General features: G+C 38.7%; 2 protein-coding genes across 3 annotated transcripts in view; one reads left to right on the plus strand and one right to left on the minus strand.

The window, feature by feature from the left end:
- Positions 1-579: 579 nt before the first annotated feature.
- The window catches only part of STK33 (serine/threonine kinase 33), a 321,663-nt gene continuing 303,302 nt past the window's right edge, over positions 580-18,940 (plus strand). For both annotated transcript variants that reach the window (XM_053562040.1, XM_053562041.1), the window contains exon 1: positions 580-892. The gene's annotated coding sequence lies outside the window, so the exon portion shown is untranslated. The remainder of the gene's footprint in view (positions 893-18,940) is intronic.
- On the minus strand, positions 5,643-6,612 carry LOC128565531 (UBX domain-containing protein 2A-like). The gene has a single exon (XM_053562042.1). The coding sequence runs from the start codon at positions 6,503-6,505 to the stop codon at positions 5,723-5,725; it is 783 nt and encodes a 260-aa protein (XP_053418017.1). The 5' UTR covers positions 6,506-6,612; the 3' UTR covers positions 5,643-5,722.

The following is an 18,940-nucleotide window of genomic DNA, read 5'->3' on the forward strand; positions in this document are numbered from 1 at the left end:
AGCTAGAGCCTGTATTTCTAGCGTCTACTGCATGGTCCCACAGAGATTTGTGGCAAAACACATTCCTGGGAATTGTCATTTGGTCCATCAGGAGTCTTTTCAGCCCTCTCCCCTCCCCTGTCTTTTTGGGCCAGCTCCGCATTACCAATGCCAGGCTTGCAGTCCCAGCTCCGGAGTGAGAACGCTGGTGTGGGTATCCCGTCAGTGCCGTGGTATTACTGTTATAAAGCTTTAATTTTGTCTAACATGTGGCTGCTTCCTTGTGCCGGGGACAGGATCCTCAGGTCAGCCCCGAGAGAAGCTGCCCGCGGGGGGTCCAGGGACGCCAGGGCACGCGGGCGCCTTTGTGGGGCCGGCGCCTCCCCGCCAGGGCGGCGTCCGGGAGAAGAGGCTTCGCACCCGCCACGCGCTTTGTCCCTGCGCGGCCCCCGTCCGCCTCCCTGCGGCTGCTCTGCGGACCGAAAAGTTTCTTCAGGTGCAGCAGTCCGTGGGGGCAATAACCAGCGCCAACTGTGCGCACCCGTGGAGTACAGCCCGCCGGCCCGCGGGAGGGAGCGGCCACCCGCGTCGCAGCGCAGGACCTGCCTCCCGGAGGGTGTGGCCCGCCGGGGGCGGTCCCCGGCCCGGGCCGTTGCTATAGCAACGCGCGGGGCAAACCGGCCCCTGGGCCTCCTGCTGCGGGTCGGCTGGCTGCCCCGGCTGTGGAGGGACCCGGCCGCCCCCGCGGGCCCCTCCTAGTGTCTCCTGGGGCGGAGCCGTTGGGACCCCATTTCCCTCACTTCCGGTGTTTGGGGTGTTCCCTGGCTGCCTCCATTCATCTACACCGGTCTCACCTCCACCCCCATCTTGGGACGTGAACCTTTCGGAAAGTTTGAAGGGAGTTTGCTGTAGGGTAAGTATGCGGGAAAAGTAAAACATCCTTAGAAATTCTAAAGTTGAGTTTTTTCCTTTCTCTCCCTGTAATCTAGAGCCTGGCATCAAGTAGGACCTTATTATATGATAGTTTTCTCACAGCACTTACTTTAGCCCTTTGCACACGATGGGTGCACATGGAAGACACAGGATGACGTAGGAGCAGCCCCTTTCGGCTCGGTGGGCAGGTGATTTGAGCACTCCGCCTCAGTTTCTTAAATACAGATTATAATTTCTTACAAAGTTGTGGGTTTGAATGAGCTTATATACGTGAAACGTCTGTGTAAGGTAAATGTAAAGCACTTGAGAATTAGTTATTAGATCTGTTCACGAGGTAAAAGTGGTCTGATACCCCTGGTCCCTCATTACTAGCTGAGGAGGACCTTCTTTGCCGTCTGACCACCAAACAATTCGAATATTCATTCACCCAGAAAATAGGCTGGTCACAGAGGAGGGCTCTGTGAATGGAAAGAAACATGAACAGGTTTTTTTTTTTTAATTATTAAATCATAGCTGTGTACATTAATGCGATCATGGGGCACCATACATTGGTTTTATAGACCGTTTGATGCATTTTCATACTGGTTAACATAGCCTTCCTGGCATTTTCTTAGTTATTGTGTTAAGACATTTACATTCTACATTTACTAAGTTTCACATATACCCTTGTAAGATGCACCGCAGGTGTAATCCCACCAATCACCCAAAACCCTTGAAGAAATCGGTCTGGGCGAGTATTTTATGAGGACCCCCCAGGAAATTGAAGCAGCTTCAAAAATGCACCTTTGGCACCTGATCAAACTAAAAAGCTTCTGCACAGCCAAGAACAGGGTAAGTAAAGCAAGCAAACAGCCCTCAGAATGGGAGAAGATATTTGCAGGTTATGTCTCGGACAAAGGTTTAATAACTAGAATCCACAGAGAACTCAAGCGTATAAGCAAGAAAAGAACAAGTGATCTCATCGCAGGCTAGGCAAGGGACTTGAAGAGAAACTTCTCTGAAGGAGACAGGTGCACGGCCTACAGACATATGAAAAAATGCTCATCATCTTTAATCATCAGAGAAATGCAAATCAAAACTACTTTGAGATATTATCTAACTCCAGTAAGATTAGCCCATATCATGAACAGGTTTTGAACCTAAAAAAACTCCTTGTTCTCCAGGTCTGTGCCTTCAAATTGTGACCCATATGCAGACACATCAACCGTTATAGTTTTTAGCCCATGTAAACCTCTAGTGTTCTATCTCTGTAAATTAAACCACCCTCTGTATAGTTTCCAAGCTTGAAATCTTGGCCTCATTCTTGCCACCACTCCTTCCATATCCACATAATCATCAAGTTCTGTCTATTTTGTCTTCAAACCAAATCTTAAATCCATTCACTTATTTCTGTTCCTACTACTATACCTTGTTTTTCAGGGTATAGTAGTAGGAACAGAGGAAACTATACAGAGGGTGGTTTAATTGGTCAGGCTTTTCCTACCCATCCTTTGCACTGCAGAAGTGGTTTTAACAATTAAAATTTGTTTTTCAAGGGTATAGTAGTAGGAACAGAAATAAGTGAATGGATTTAAGATTTTTTGAAATCTTAAATCTTAAGACCAGTGGTTTTCAACCTTTTTTATCTCAGGGCACACTTGAACCTATAATTAAACTACAGCACACTTAAATTATGTTGATCTAAAAGGAGTAACAAAAAAAGAATATACTTCCTGTGCTTTGACTGTCTTTAAAAAATAATCAATGATCTTTCAAAATTTTTGCAGCATGCCTAAGATCCTCTTGCAGCAACGCCAATTGAAAATCACTGCCCTAGACCAAACTACCATTACCTCTTGCCCAGTCTCCTGTGATAGCATCCTCAGTAATCTAAAAGTGTTCAGTCTATCCTTTGAATATTCCTACCCCTCCTTTGCACTGCAGAAGTGATGTTTTAACAATTAAAATTTGATTATGCTACTCATGCCCCCTTTCCCCCCCAGCCACCAGCTTAAAATTCATCATGGCTTCTCATTATTCTTGGGATAAAGACATAACTCTAAGGTGGCTTAAAATTTGGGTAACCATAACTTTATCATCCAGACGAAAATATTTTTAGAGTAAAAGAGAATGTTATTATTTATACAGGGACAAAAGGTCCAGCTACGTTCTCCCCTCTTCTCTTTAGTCTGGTTAATTCTTGGTCATGCTTCATATTCAGATCAAACTTTTCCTTAGGGAAACTGCCTCTGACTACTCTGTCTAGTACAAACCTCCTTAATGTAGGCTCTTCTGACACCAGTTGTTTCTCCTTAGCAGCACTTGTCACAATTGCAATTTAAAATTTGTCTGGCACATCGTATGCAATCAATAAATATTTAAATGTTTGAATTAGAAATATTTTCCCATGTCATTAAATAGTCTCTGAAAATAATCACATAGTGATTAGGAGCACAGACTCCAGGAGCCAAACAGGTAGCTTTGATGTGAATTCCAGCTCTGCCACAATTCCTTATCTGAAACTTGTGGTGCTATTTGTGCTTCAAAATTCAGAATTTTTCAGTTTATCAAAAGATAACATGGTATAGATACTGTAGCACTTCTAGTGGGGCCTAGGGCAGCAACCTGTAATCAAACACGTTAACTTTTCTTTAATAAAATAAATTCACTCCAAGTGGGATAAATACAATATATAGTTTTATGTCTATTGAGGTCAGGCTTTTCCAACAAATGGATGCCACAAATTTTCATAAAACACTTGGTTTTCTGAGCATTTTGGATTTTAGGATTTTAGATGAGGATATAGGACTCTGTCTCAGTGTAACCTTGAGTCAATCACTTTACTTCTCTGGCCTCAGATCCCTCAGCTATAAAATGGAGATGATACTAGCACCTACCTATCTCACAGGTTCCATGTCATGTTGTTTGGAGGAGTGAATGAGTTAATACATGTTAACCACATAGAACTGAATGGTCCTTAGCACTGTTGAAGGGTTAGCTCTTACATAGTTTTTATTAGGTCTGTAATAATCCACACTATGGATGAAACAATTTATTTGAAATTTACTTGTTGTATATTTATACTATTTCAAGAATAAAATGTAGTAATGAAAGTCTTTATACTTAAATCTTTTCACTACATTTTTGACTTAAGATTAATTCCTAAAAATAAAATTACATAGTCAAAGGGCAGGAACTTTGTGAATGCTCATGAAGCATATTGAAACATATTGCCATACTGTTCTTCTGAACGATTATACCACTTTACAGTCCCACCATCAGTTTTGTGATACTCTTGTTAGCATTGTTCTTTCACAGATAATGTTACCTCCTTTAACTCATACTAGTCATTATGAATGAGTTTAAGTGAATAAATGAGTTTAAGTGTCATTATGAATGAGCTATTAGATATTGAATTACCTGCACAGGCTTTTTGGTGTTTTTTCTATTAGAGTCTCAATTTTTTTCTTATCAGTTGTTGAATTGTATGATTTCTGTCTTCCTCAGCCCAGCTAGTGGCCAATATGCTTGGCTTTGGCTGGAATTAGTCAGATAAGCTATCCCTGGAGCCTGAGACAAGTTGTTACTTGTCTGAAGGCCACAGAGAATGGTAGAAAACAGTGTTTCAGAGGCTAGGTCTTCGAGAAAATCTGGAATCAAGAGGAGGCCTGACTGCATGTTTATCTGACTCTTCAGTTAAACAGGGCTCCGAAGAAAGAGGGCATCCACGTAGGAGGCAGAGGACCAAGGCAGATGATGAGAGGCAGAGAAATCCTCAAAGCTGGGAGAAAGAAGCTGTAACCCTTTTTCTAATTCTTCTTCTTCTTTTTTTCTTTGTGGTAGAAACATCGCAGTTTCTTGTATGGAGGAAAAGGGATTTACTAGGGCATTGTCTCAGGCACACACTGATTTGTGTGAATTCATTTTTTCTTTTTTTTTTGAGACAGTCTCACTCTGTTGCCTGGGCTAGAGTGCACTGGTGTCATCCATCATAGCTCACTGTAATGTCAAACTCTTGGACTCAAGTGATTCTCCTGCCTCAGCCTCCCAAGTAGCTGGTACTACAGGTGTGCACTGTCACACCTGATTAATTTTTTTTTGTAGAGACAGGGTCTCACTATGTTGTTCAGGCTTGATTTGTATGAATTCTTGACACAGTAAAGATATTAACCTTTTGCTTATCATATGGGGCATTTCTTCTCCCACAGTTGCTTTTCATTTAATTTATGATGGCTTTTGATTTATGCAAATTAAAGCAATTATGTTGTCTACTAGTTAAATTTTGCTTTATGATTCATTGTTTTTATGCTTAGAAAGTCTTTCCCATGCAGAGACCACTTAGCTATTCACATTTTCTGTGAAAGTGCTATTTTATAATGTCAGCAACCTAAGAGGTCAAGAAAGTAAGTAAAAGAGAGTTGAGTAGTGTGAATTCTTTTTTTTTTTTTTTTGTAGAGACAGAGTCTCAGTGTATGGCCCTCGGTAGAGTGCCGTGGCCTCACACAGCTCACAGCAACCTCCAACTCCTGGGCTTAAGCGATTCTCTTGCCTCAGCCTCCCGAGTAGCTGGGACTACAGGCGCCCGCCACAACGCCCGGCTATTTCTTTTTTTTTTTTTTTTGGTGGTTGCAGTTCAGCCGGGGCCGGGTTTGAACCAGCAACCCTCGGTATATGGGGCCGGCGCCTTACCGACTGAGCCACAGGCGCTGCCCGAGTAGTGTGAATTCTTTTTTTTTTTTTTTTTTTGACTTTTTCTGTCCTCTACTTTAGTTTGCATGCCCACTTACAACCAGCATTTCTCTGTAAATTTTCCACTCAGTCCATAAAAAAATCAATGCTCTGTAAGTTTTCTAAAAGGTTCTGCAGTTTTGTGGAGTCTCTGAATGATTACAGCATTCTGTAAATCTGCTTCTTCCAGTGTGAGTGTTTCATCTAGCAGTCTGAGGAAAGGAAGAGCTGTTGCCAAGGAAAAGGGAGGGCTTCTTTGATATCCTTGGTATTGTTCAATGAAGTCTTTGATGTGGCTTACCCTATGAGAAATGTTAAATTTCTGGACAATCCTTTTCCCATTGGCTAACCAGATCTGTATATTAGTTATAGGTTCCAAGTTGTTCAGTGGAATAGCAGACAAATTACTTTTATTTTCAACTTTAATACTCTTTTCTTTAGAAATAATTTTTGGTGTAGCACTTCCTAGTCTATGACCCTGTCCTGAAAAGGGCTGAAACACAGGTTTCGTAGACACACATACTTCATTTTTTTTATCTTCAACTTTAGCATCCACCTCCTCTTTATCAAAAATTCCCTGTAATTCTGAAGGTAATTCCCCCTTTTTGATAGCATTCAGAAACTGCTGACTTGCACCATCAGAATAACTTCTGAAATCATCATTGACCGTGAATCCATTTTTCCATAATTTTATACTTAGATCTACCTGTTTCTTCTGTCCTGTCGGGGACAAGCATTTGCTACCAACTTTCTGAGCTTCCTCAAAAAGGCTATCAACAAAATATTCACAATTTGTTTGTTGATTATCACTAAGAGGTTGACTGTCAGATCCTGTTTCACAATCCCATTCTTCTTTTATACTTTCAAGATTATCTACTTCTTTCATTCTCCTTTGCCTTACTCTGGACACGGCCTGGCGGCCTCAGCCTCAATTCGTTCAGGGGCCGTGGACGATCCCGCGGCCGCTTGACTAGAGCCCCTCAGACTCTAAGATCCGCCACCCGAGTAGTGTGAATTCTAATAAAAAAAAAAACTGAAAAGATGACTATAGAAGAGTGATACTCATGTCCTCTTAGTATCTCCTTGAAGACAGAAGAAGAGACTGTGGTAAGAGATTGAGGAAGGCTGTTTCTGACAGTTGTCTGTTATACATTGTGAACTTGTAGAATCTTATTCTAACAGACTGATGGAAGTGTCCTTCTGAAAGAGAAGATGTGATCTGGAGACATAATTTCTACTTGGAGCCATCCTATGATACTGTGTATTATTTCAAGCACCCATAGTTGTTAGATACTGAGAAATAACTTCCTTGATTTTAAAAAGATAATTAAAAAATGGGACATACAATGTAAAATGAATTGCTGACTTCTTAGCATTGATAAATTGGTATGTCTTAAGATGTGTTTTAGAAAGAATTTCCCTTCCTGCACATCTCCAGTGTATATTATTGAGGCTAATTGTGTTTTGTTTGGATTTGTCTTAAGGCTCTAGAATGTGAAGAATGGATGCTGTATTGTTAAACTGTATTAATATATCTTTTCTCAGTTTATTAGCTAAAATAAATTGCAGAGTGCATAAGAAACTAACCACCTCACAAATCTCTGCAGTTTTATTGACCTGAAGTTGTTTTATTTAAGAAAAGTTTATAAGGTGAGGGGCATGGTAATTTTAATAATTTTAATTTTAATAATTATGATGTGCTTTTTACATATAATAGACTAATTATCTTTTTTAATAACCACTGACTTATCAGTTTGAATATCAACGAGGATATTGTATTATATTAGGAATAAAGTAAGAAAAAATTTTCTATTCATAAAGAGAATTGATTTAGGAATACTGTTACTGATTGCCTTATTTTTTTATCAAGTTATTTAGTAAACAATAATAAGTATTATAAAGATTCATTCAATGAATATTTATTGGGTGCTTCTAATATGCCAGGCACAGTTCTAGAATGTTGCATGAGTAAACGTTGGCTTGTGATTCAGTATTCTTAACACGAGCTGATGGTTATTTAGAAAAACTGGTCATTTGGACTCACACATATTAATTCAGGGACTTATAAAAAAGCCTTATATGAAATGTTCACCCAGTCTCCAAGGTTGAGAGGTTGGTAATTGAAAGTTCTACTCTGTTACTTTGTCGTTATCACGGTGGAATGCTCGTCTGCAGTGACAGAGCTCACTGGGAGAGAATCCATTTACCATTTACCAAAGGCAGCACATCTGAGGTTCAGGTTCTTATTCTTGAATTCTTTCAAGTTTGTTTGCTGTTAGCAAATCTAACATAGAGGCTCTTATATCTGCTCTAGGGAGCTCAGCTTCCAAACAGCTGAGATATTGGGAAGAAAGCAAATATTTATCCTTGGATATTTTTCATGGAAATCCAATTAATTTTCCTCTTAGTCTTTCTTATTTTGGTGTTCAGTTTATGGCAATAATTCAATATTTTTCATATTGGTTATTATGAAAGTAAACACCAGTGTCCAGCAGTGATTTTCAAATTAACTTCTTTATTGCTTTTCTGTCATATCTCTTTGATGGTGTATACATTATAATGTGTACACTTGGCTTCTTTTTGTAGTTGTACTTCACTGTTTTTATTGGGCTATAATTTATACATCATACAATTTACCATTTGAAAGTGTACAATAATTGTGCAAATATCACCACTATTTAATTCCAGAACATTTTCATCACACCAAAAAAGGAACCACATTCGTCTATTAGCAGTCACTCCTTGTTCTCCATGTCCCCTCTTACCTGCCACCCCAGTCCCTGGCAAACATAAATTGACTTTCTCTCTCTATAGCTTTGCCTATTAAGGAAATTTCATATAAATGGAATCTATACTATGTGGCCTTTTGCATCTGGTTTCTTTAATTTAGCATGATATTTTCAAAGTTGATTTCTTCTTTTTTTTTTTTTTTTGCAGTTTTTGGCTGGGGCTGGGTTTGAACCTGCCACCTCCTGCATATGGGGCCAGCGCCCTATCCCTTTGAGCCACAGGTGCTGCCCCCTTAAAAGTTGATTTCTGTCACCGTATCAGTAATTTATTCCTTTTTCCTGACCAAATAAAATTCCATTGTATGGTACATTTTGCTAATCCATTTATTGGTCGATGGACATTTGGTTTATTTCCTTTTTGGGATATTATTGATAATGTTTCTATAAGTATTTATGTGCAAATTTTTGTGTGAACATGTATTTCTAGTTCTCATGGATTCTATAGGAGCAGAATTGGTGTGCATATAAATGGCAATTCTGCTTAACATTCTGAAGAATTGCTAAACTGTTTTCCAAAGTGGCTATACCATTTTATATTCCCAACAGCAGTGTATGAGGCTGCTCATATCTCCACATCCTCACCAAAACTTGTCATTGTCTTTTTGATTATAGCCATCTTAGTGTGTATGTATAATATTTATCATGGTTTGATTTGTATTTTCTCAATAACTAATGATATAGATATCTTTTCATGTATTAATTGGCCACTTGTGAATATTCTATGGAGACATACCTATTCAGATCCTTAGTCTATTTTTATTTGAGTTTTCTCAGTTGTAAGAGTTATTTATGAATTCTAGATACTAGACCCTTCTCAGATACTTGGTTTGAAAATATTTTCTTCCATTGTGTGCTTTAAAAAAACTTCCTTGGTAGTATCTTTTGAACAACAAAAGTTTTTAATTTTATGAAGTCTCATATGTTTTTTCTTTGGTTGGTTGCCTTTAGATGCCATATCTAATAAAACTACTGTCTAATACATGTTCATTAAGGTTTACCCCTATGTTTTCTTATAAAAGTTTTGTAATTTTGGTTCTTACATTTAGGTCTTTGATCCATTTTGTGTTAGTTTTTGTATACGATATGAGGTAGATGTCCAAATCCACTCTTTTGCATGGAGATAGCTACGTGTCCTTGCTCCATTTGTTATATGCTTCACTTTACTCATTAAAGTCAACTTGTGGGTCATGTTTCAGGGGAAAAACATTTGGCCGATTCCTTGTCACCCTGAGTAGATGCCATAATCCTATACACAGGACATTCCAGGCAAAGGGAAATTCCATATTGCTAATAGGACTTTGGCTCCAAATTTCTGCATAGGCTTATAATTTGATGGATTAGTAGATTCAGTGGTTGTATCTTCTCAAAATGATATGTTGAAGCTGAATCCCCACTGTGATGGTATTTGGGACATTTGGGAGATAATTAGTTGGGTCTTTGTGTTAGTGCTTTTGTAAGGTCATGGAAAGACCAGAACTCTTCCTGCCCTCTTCTATGTGAGGACACAGCAAGAAGATGGCCATCTGCAAACCAGGAAGACTACCCTCACCACACGCCAGATCTGGTGGCACTTTAGTGTTGGGCTCCTTAGCATCCAGAGCTGTGAGCCTCCAGCTGGTGTAATCTATCCTGTGTATGGTATTCTGTTATAGTACCCTCAGACAATTGGCCTGTAGGGGAGGTAAGCTTCAGGGCTGCTTTCCTCTCTAATCTAACTTAAGGCCTCCAAGTTACGGATGCCTCCTTGCTACTTTTCTCTGGATCATAACCTGATTCCCAGGACTATACCTTGGCCTTTTAGGGAAAGGGAAGGGCAACAAAGAGATTGCTTTCTTTCACAGTGAGGAGGCCCTAAGATTTTCTTTGCAGTTTCATGGGAGTAACAGGAAGAGCCATGTGAACCTTTCCACAAAAGAAAAGGTGATGGTCCTCAAGGGAAGACAGCTTTTCACTGTTCTGTACTTTCTGTTGCTTCTATTGAGAACTCCTCCCTCTGGTGTTGTGATCCAGTGGAGCCTTGGCTGGTCTGGATCTCCTTTTCCTGGAGAGGACTGCTAGGAAGGTATACCTTGTGCTCTTCCCAGAGTTTCCAAGTGTGCAGGGTGGAAAAAACTTAGGCTTGGGCTCAGATTCACCGAAGTTCAAATTTTGGCCCTGTATCTCTAGCTTTGGTTCCTTCATTTATAAAATGGGCCTTACCATTCCAATTTTCCAGGATTATGAAAACAAATCAAATATTATATGTTTAACACGTTTGTAGCCTTTCAACAAGTGGTAGTTTTCTTTCTCTCTTTTCCCAAATTTTCTGGGAAATCTGTATAAATTTGTATAAATGCAGTTTTTAAAAAATGCCACAGAATCTTGGAGTTGGAAGGGATCTTTATACTCATGACCACAAATGACACTTTGCTGGATCTGTCAAAGCAAAGCTCTTTATTCACTGGATTTATTCATTAGTTTTTATTGACCACCTACTGTATTTCAGACACTGTTCTGTGTATGTCTGTCACAAGCCATTAGGAGAGAAAGGACAGATAGACATGTCACAGAGCTTGTGCGAAGTTGTTCCATCACTCATATTCACTGCCTTCATTTGATTCATTAATTTACTAAATTATGAGCCCCACACCATGCTAGATTTTGAGGATACAATGGTAAGAAGATCTGTCGAACTCAAAAGCTATTGTAGAAACAAGCCAAGAAATTATAATTTCCTATGGAAGGCCTGTAACAGTCACATAGATTGGTGGTAGGGGAGGATAGTACTTCTCTATCTGCTTGAGGAATTCAGGGAAGGATGATCAAAAGCATAAGAGGCATAAGAAGCAGCAGGCTCAAAGGCCTGGAGGTGGGAAAGGATGTGGGCCTTTGAAGAAGTTTATATTCAGGAGAATAATGGGAGGCAATGACTAGATAGGCTAGTGGGGCCAGATTACAAAGACCTTATGCTAGACTGGAATTTGAGGTCAGTTTTATGGAGAGGACAGAAACACAATTCATAGTTAAGAATTAATGTCTGTATTGGTTTTCTTCTCATTCTAAGTCTGTCTTTAAAAGAATTCTTTTCTTTGACTTTTGTTTTCAGCATTTTCTCTAAGCGCCTGCTATTTTGGGCTTTCACCTTCCTGATTCTCTTAATATAGGATCCTGCTACTTTAATGTCATTTTAGGTTACTTGCCTATTTACTTTGAGGTTATGACCTTTTTGGCTCATGGAGAGTTCCTTCTGTGGCTGTATACTTTGTCTGAAAGGGTCTGTTTCTTGTTTGCCTCAGGGCTTAGTAAAAGGAAAGACCTGTCAAGTTGGCTGAGAGCTAGGGAAAGATAGCTATTGGAGAAGGGTCAGGTATACGGAGGAAGGCCCCTGAATCAGAGGTTTTTGTTCTGATGCTTCTGATGTTGGCATAGTTATATTCTTCCTTCTGATCTCCTATAGTCACTTACTGGTTGGCCTTGTTCTGAGTCTGTGTCTCTGAGCCCTCTTCGGCCTTGCCTTATTTATAGTAACTGACCGTTAAGAAGTGGCCCAGCAGCTCAGGAGTTTAGTGTTGCTGAGGGCAGCCATCCTTCAAGTATCCAGTTAACGGTATTTGTTGCCTCAAGACATAGCCTATGCTGTCCCTTCAGAAGGAACATGTCTGAAGTTCCAGTGTCACTCATTTAGGACTTTGTCCTGGAATCTTGCCTATGTTATGTATCACTGAGGAAACTGGCTTTGACAAGAAGATTGGTTAGAGGTAGGAAGGGAAAATAAGAATATTTGAAGATTTGGTCAAATGTAACGGACAAAGTCCCCGATTTTGGTCTTTAATTCTGACCCTGCCACTTACTAGCTTTGTGTTTTCTTTTTTTAAAATCTAAATTCCTTTCAGTCTAAAATAATTCTGTGATTCAATAATGTAACAGGCAGTGTCTATACTGATTAGATTTGGATCCTTGAGGTAGATTAAGTGGCAGCATTTTAGCTTTTGAGTTTAGCCTCTAGTGAATTGAAATTGTAATAGCTGTATTCATTATACTCAAAATTGAATGAGTTATTAATAAGCCCTTCCTTACTCCCATATTATCTCTGTTTTACAGACTAATTTTTTTCAATAGGATTTCCTTAATTGTATCAAATGTTTCATTCTTAGAATGCTTAAAATGTCTGATTGCTATAATCACCAGGGAAACTAAATGGTCTTAATTACATCTAGTATTTTTTATTTCATTTGAGTTTTTAGATGAGATTAAAAGTAACTTATTTTAAAGGGTATGTCTATTCTCTATATAACTATGCTTATGGTAAACTTAGAAAGTTTTGGTCATATTACATTATCATTATCTCTGATAATTAGGTTATGGACTAGCATAGAGAGGGGTTAACTTCTTTCAGAATAGTTGATGACACTATTTTTTCTACCCTTTCTCCATTTTTTAAAATAATTATCTTTGGAAAGTATTGATTTATATTTTCTGTTCATCACATCATTTTTATACTGCATGTCAAAATTTTCTTCCTAAAAAGCAGAGGGTTCTTGAGTTTGATCGTTTCCCAAATATCTGCTTCCTGGTGAGCAAATGTTGGTAATAATTTGTGGAGTATGTCTTTTAGTTTTAGTTGCCATTTTTTCAGTAGAGATCTTGGCAAATTGAATTTCACTCAGAAGGTGAAGGGAGTGGGATGGGGAAGATCTTTAAATAATGTGAAGGACAGCTGAGGATGTTGGGGTGTAGAAAAGATGGCTAGCTTCTAGGAAAGATGACCAAGGGGACACATACTCGTTTTCTTCACATCTAGAACACTGAGACCTGTAATTTGTTAAAAAAGAAAAAAGACTAAGAATATCTTTAAGGAGGACATAACTTGGCATGACCTGTAAGACTCACAGGGAGATAATTTTGGTTCACTATAAGGGGAAACATTCTGTTATTGGTGTTCAGTGAAATGAGCTTCTTGGGGGAAAGTAAGGAGCTGGTTCCTTGTCATTAGAAAATGTCTTAATAATAACAAAATAAAAAAATTCTTTTATAGTTCTGTGTCTTGTTTGGAACCAGTAAAGAGCCTGAATAGCCAAAGCAATCTTAAAGAAAAGAAACAAATCTAGATGCATCACAATACTAGACTTCAAACTATACTACAAGGCTATCGTAACCAAAAGCAGCACGGTATTGGCACAAATGTGGAGGCAGATCAATGGAACAGATAGAAGAACTCAGATGTAAAATAATCCACATACAACCAACTAATTTTTGACAAAGTAGACAACAATATATACTGGGGAAAAGGAGTACTATTTTATAAATGGTGCTGGGAAAATTGGGGTGTCATATGCAGAAGAATGAAGCAGGATCCATATCTTTCACCACTGTCAAAGATTAATTCAAGATGGATAAAATACTGAAATGTAAAGCATGAAGCCATAAGCATTCTAGAAAAAAATGTAGGAAAAACTCTTCTAGATATTAGCATAGGCAAAGAATTTATGACTAAGACCCCACATCAACAACAAAAAATTAAGTAAGTGAGACTTGATTAAATTAAAAAATTTCTTCCCAGGAAATAATCAATAGAGCAAATAGACAACCTAGAATGGGAGAAAATATTTGCAAGCTTTATATCCTATAAAGGGCTAATAACAAGAATCTATAAAGATCTCAAGCAAATCTGCAAGAAAAACCCAAACAACCTCATTAAAAAGTGGGCAAAAGACATAGACAGGAGCTTTTCAAAAGAAGATAGACAAATGGCCAATTAACATATGAAAAAAATGTTCAATGTCACTGATCATTAGGTACATGTGAATTAAAACCACAATGAGATGCGACCTTGGCTTTTATTGGGCGGTGCCTGAGGTTCAAGGAGTAGGGCGCTGGCCCCATATACCGGGAGGTGGCGGGTTGAGACCCAGCCTTGGCCAAAAACTGCAAAAAAAAAAAAATAAAGAAAGGAATGGTTATACAGTATTGGTGAGACTGCAAATTAGTACAGCCTCTATATACTGCAATTAGTACAACACTGTGGAGATTCCTCAAAGAACTGAAAGTAGATCTTACAATCAGATCGGGCATGACCATCACTCAATATTTACCCACAGGAAAAGAACCCATTTTACCAAAAAGATACATGAACTCAAATGTTTATTGCAGCACAATTCATAATTGCAAAGGTGTGGAATCAATCCAACTGCCGATCAATTCATGAGTAACTTAAGAAAATGTGGTATATGTATACCATGGAATACTACTCAGTCATAAAAGGGGTAAATTAATGTTTTCTTTTTTGGCAGTAATTTGGATGGAACTGGAGTTATTGTCTTAAGTGAAGTAATTAAAGAATGGAAAAACACCGCATGCACTTGCTATTAAATTGGAACTAACAGATGAGCACATACGTGCACAGAGGGAAGTAAAACTCAGTGGAAATCAAGCAGTTGGGAGGAGGGGATATGTGAAAACCTACTTAAGGGGTACTATGGGCACTATCTGGGTTATGGGCACTTACAGCCCTGACTCAAGCATTACCAAAGCGATCCATGTAACAAAAACATTTGTATCTTAATATTTTAAAATTTAACAAATGTTTCTAAAATAGAAAAACAATACAAGAAAAAAGAATAAATGAAGGGAAAAAGTATAAAATATCAACAGTATCCATGTCAGCCTTCACCAGATCTGTGAGAGAAATTCTGTGCTGAACCAGATGTCCTCAGGTGCTCTGCAGTTCTTAGATTCTGTGACTGTCTCACCACTACCGATGCTAGGGTGTGGCTCCTTCTCCATTCTAGGTTTTGCTTTACTGATTTATGTGATTAGTTTTTATATTCCTAAACATGCAGTATCCCAGAAAGCTATGATGTGGTGGATGAAAATGTGTCACATTGATTTTTTAAAGATAACTCATCAAGTATATATATATATGTATCCCATGTGCACATACATACTTACACTCTTTTGTTTATACAATCGAGAGTCATACATGTTTAATTTTGTTTTATGTTCTTGGTGTTATAAAATATTAAGCTTTATGCTGTAGAGATCTCTGAGTATCGCAAGGAAATGTCTTTCATTTTATTTTTTATTTATCAAATTGATTTTTAAAAAATACAGCTCTCTTAAGTCTTCAAAATAGACCCGAGAAAGAACTTTTGTGGAAGTAGGAATTAAAAAACTGATGGTTTTATTGTGAGATTATTTGAGATAGATCTATAAATAAAATAGTATGGACATTCAATTAGTGTCTTAGATATTTAAGAGTAGGAAGTGGGAGCACTGTGGTCATTTTGGAAAATTGTGTTTTCAGACTCACTTAGTAATTGGATTGTTGAGTGCTGTATTAGAGGTTTCAAATGGCATTACAATTCATTGCAATTCTGAGCTGGGGTAATAGATGTAAAGTAAAATGAAATCCATCTTCTTGAAGAACTACTAGTTATACGAAATGATTAAATATGATTTTAAAATAAAGCATTAAGTGCAAACCACTAAGAGTTCAAAAAATACTTAAGGGTTCTGTGAAAGAAGATTTAATACATGTAGCTTTCAAACAGTTTGCTCATTGTGGATGAAATGCCTTTAAATTGATGAAAGTTATCATGCCAACAAAGTAATAATAGAGGAAGTTACATATCTTCTCTTTGAAATAGACCCATCCTGTAGGGACAGACAGTTCTCTTTCAGAACAGACTTTCTGTTAAAGTGGTAAGGCTTCCTCTAAGTGTTTGGTCTCTTTTCTTAAGTCAGTGGAGAAATACTTTCTAGGATGAACCTTAGCTCAATGTAGGTATTATTAAAGCTTTGATTTGGTATTGTGAGGAGGAAGAAACTCATCATGCTGGGAGAATTTCTGTGGTGACAAAGATGCAAGTTATCTTATATGTGAATAATATATTTCTGAGCATTTATGCAGAAATATCACAAGATGTGAACAAGAAAACCATACAACATTGTGTCTATCAGTTTCAGAAAGCTTTCTTAGGAAAATGAGCTGAGTTAAAATAAGCTTTCTATCTGAGGAGGGTTGGGTTAAGTTTGGCTCAAGGGGAGGAATGTGACTTGATGGGGAGGAAGGAAAAGGCATCGAAGGAGGAAGTTAGAGGGAGGGATGAGTGAAGGAGCAGATAGATTCCTCTGCTTAGCTGAGGCTGCATGTCTGAACTTCTAAGTAGAGGGAAATGTCAGGGATAATGGGGTGAGGAGAAGTAGGGTAGGTGATGGGGAATACAATGCCTTTTTCATCGGACCAGCTCGCTCCCAGACTGCTTACAGCTGGGAGAGAATGCCACCATGAAATGGTAAAGATGATCGCAGATAACCTGTGATGAATTTTAATAGCTGGAATTCAGAGAGGAGAGACTTGTAGCTACCAGATCCAGGGAAGCTTCTGTGAACCAGGTTTTGGGTTATATAAGCAAGAGCACTCTAAGTGAGGGAAGAAGAGCATGCTAATGACATCCTAGTAAGAATGGACACTTCTTGGTAAGAATGTGAGGAGATGAGCAGTGAAATGAGACTTCAATTCTAGGATGCTTTTTTCTTATAAAGCATGTGGCCTTTGGCAAGTCACTTTTCATCTTTGGCTTTTATTTTATTTATTTGTTTCTTTTATTTTAAAATCATTTAAATTCATATTTAATAGGTTGCTCTTAAATTAAGAAATGTTCATCTACAAAAGGGATAAAAATATATGTTCTGTTTCCCTCATAGTTGTTGAAAACATCACAGTGTCCTTTAAGAGACCTTTTATTTCTGAGATTCTTATTCCAGGAATTGAACTAAAGTGTTTGAAAATAAATGGTAAAGTAGGAATACAAATATATATTGGTGACATTTGGTATTTAGTGTAATAGAGACTATGTAAATATGTCTCCGTATAGTGGCAAGGAAAGCCGGAATGAAAGATTTAGATTTGATGTAAAACCAATACCAAATGTGTAATGGCTCCTAACTGCCTCACTTTTGTAGAGATAAGGTAGTCACTGTATAGTCCAGGCTGGAGTGCAGTAGAATCATCACAGCTCACTGCACCCACCAATTTGTAGACTAAAGTGATTCTCCTGACTCAGACTCCTGAGTAGCTAGGACTATAGTCATTTATTTCTGTGATTGGCCCGTTTAAAACAAATTTTTTATAGAGATAGGGTCTTGCTGTGTTGCCCAGGCTGGTCTCAATGTGTTGGCCTCAAGTGATTCTTCTGCCTTGGCCTTCCAGAGTTCTGGGATTACAGGCATAAGCCACTGTTGCTGGCCTGAGTCCTCCTTTCAAAATAATGATGGTTAAAGTTCATTCATAGTCAGACCACAGATTGGGATTACAGAATTTTTTTTTTTTTGCAGTTTTTGACTGGGGCTGGGTTTGAACCCACCACCTCCAGTATATGGGGCCAGTGCCCTATTCCTTTGAACCATGGGTGCCACCCTACACATGTATTTTATATAAAAAATGCATATTTTCTAGTTTTCCATCAGTGAGCTTCAGAGTCTTTTACTGTTTCCCATGAGGACTGTTAAGTTAAACCAAATGGATCAGTGATGGGAATTTGTTGAAAGCAGTTGCTTTGCAACATTCTGATGCTTCCTGAGTACATACTTGAAATTCACCATAGTTTTTGAAAACCTTCTTATTTTGAGATAATTATAGAGTGACAAACAATTACAAAAATAATATACAGATCCTTTATACCCTTTATCCAGTTTCCTTCACTAGTACTATCTTAGATAACTGTAATATAATATCACAACGAGATAGTTGATACGAATAACAAATCCATACATCTCATTCAGATTTCACCAGTTTTATGTCGAGTGCACTGGCACGATTGCAGTTCTCATGCACCCTCAAACTCTTGAGCATGCTGATCCTGCTGCCTCAGCCTCCTTGATAGCTATAGCTAGACCTACAGGTGTGTATCACCAGCCCAGCTCTGTGTTTGTGTTTTCACTTTGTGTTTCCAATGCTCAGAGTAGCATTTATACTTAAAATGTTATGAATGAAAGGCATTTCATGGAAAGAAACGTGCCTATTTTTTTATTTTCTAAGTCCATTTTAAAAAACTTGGATGGGGGGTGCCGAGACAAGATGGCTGACTGAAGCCAGCTTTCCTCAGAGGCTCCTGTCCAGAAGGAGCGTTAAAGGACAGAAATTTAGCAAGTAACCTGGTGGATTAGAGCTGCACCAAGAGAGAAGGTTGAAGAACGCACATCAACCCTGCTGAGGTGAGCTGTGACCCCAAGGATACAAACAAAAGGTACAAAACCCATTACCAAGCGGATGGGAGTCCCCTCCCCCATGAGAATGGCTCAGAGAGCCCCACAAACAAACGAGCAGAGTTCAAAGGTCCTCCCACTACACTCCACGGGAGAGACCCTCTAAAAACTGGACCTACCTCCCCTACTAGGGTGCCACGGCGTTCCCCTGCCAGGCATAATACTGTATAAAACCTATTCTCTACCTGCAATTCTGAGCTCTCAGCACTCCCCTCACTCTGAGGTCTGGAGGCCTGTCTCCCAGGAGTCCAGATCTTTGGGTGATTTCTTGAGGGGTGTGGACAGGG

This window comes from Nycticebus coucang, chromosome 14 (assembly GCF_027406575.1).
Source record: "Nycticebus coucang isolate mNycCou1 chromosome 14, mNycCou1.pri, whole genome shotgun sequence".
NCBI lineage: Eukaryota > Metazoa > Chordata > Mammalia > Primates > Lorisidae > Nycticebus > Nycticebus coucang.

What these genes read in the sequence shown, in the direction of transcription:
- LOC128565531 (XM_053562042.1), bottom strand. Translation starts at nt 6,505, where the DNA reads ATGAAAGAAGTAGATAATCTTGAAAGTATAAAAGAAGAATGGGATTGT.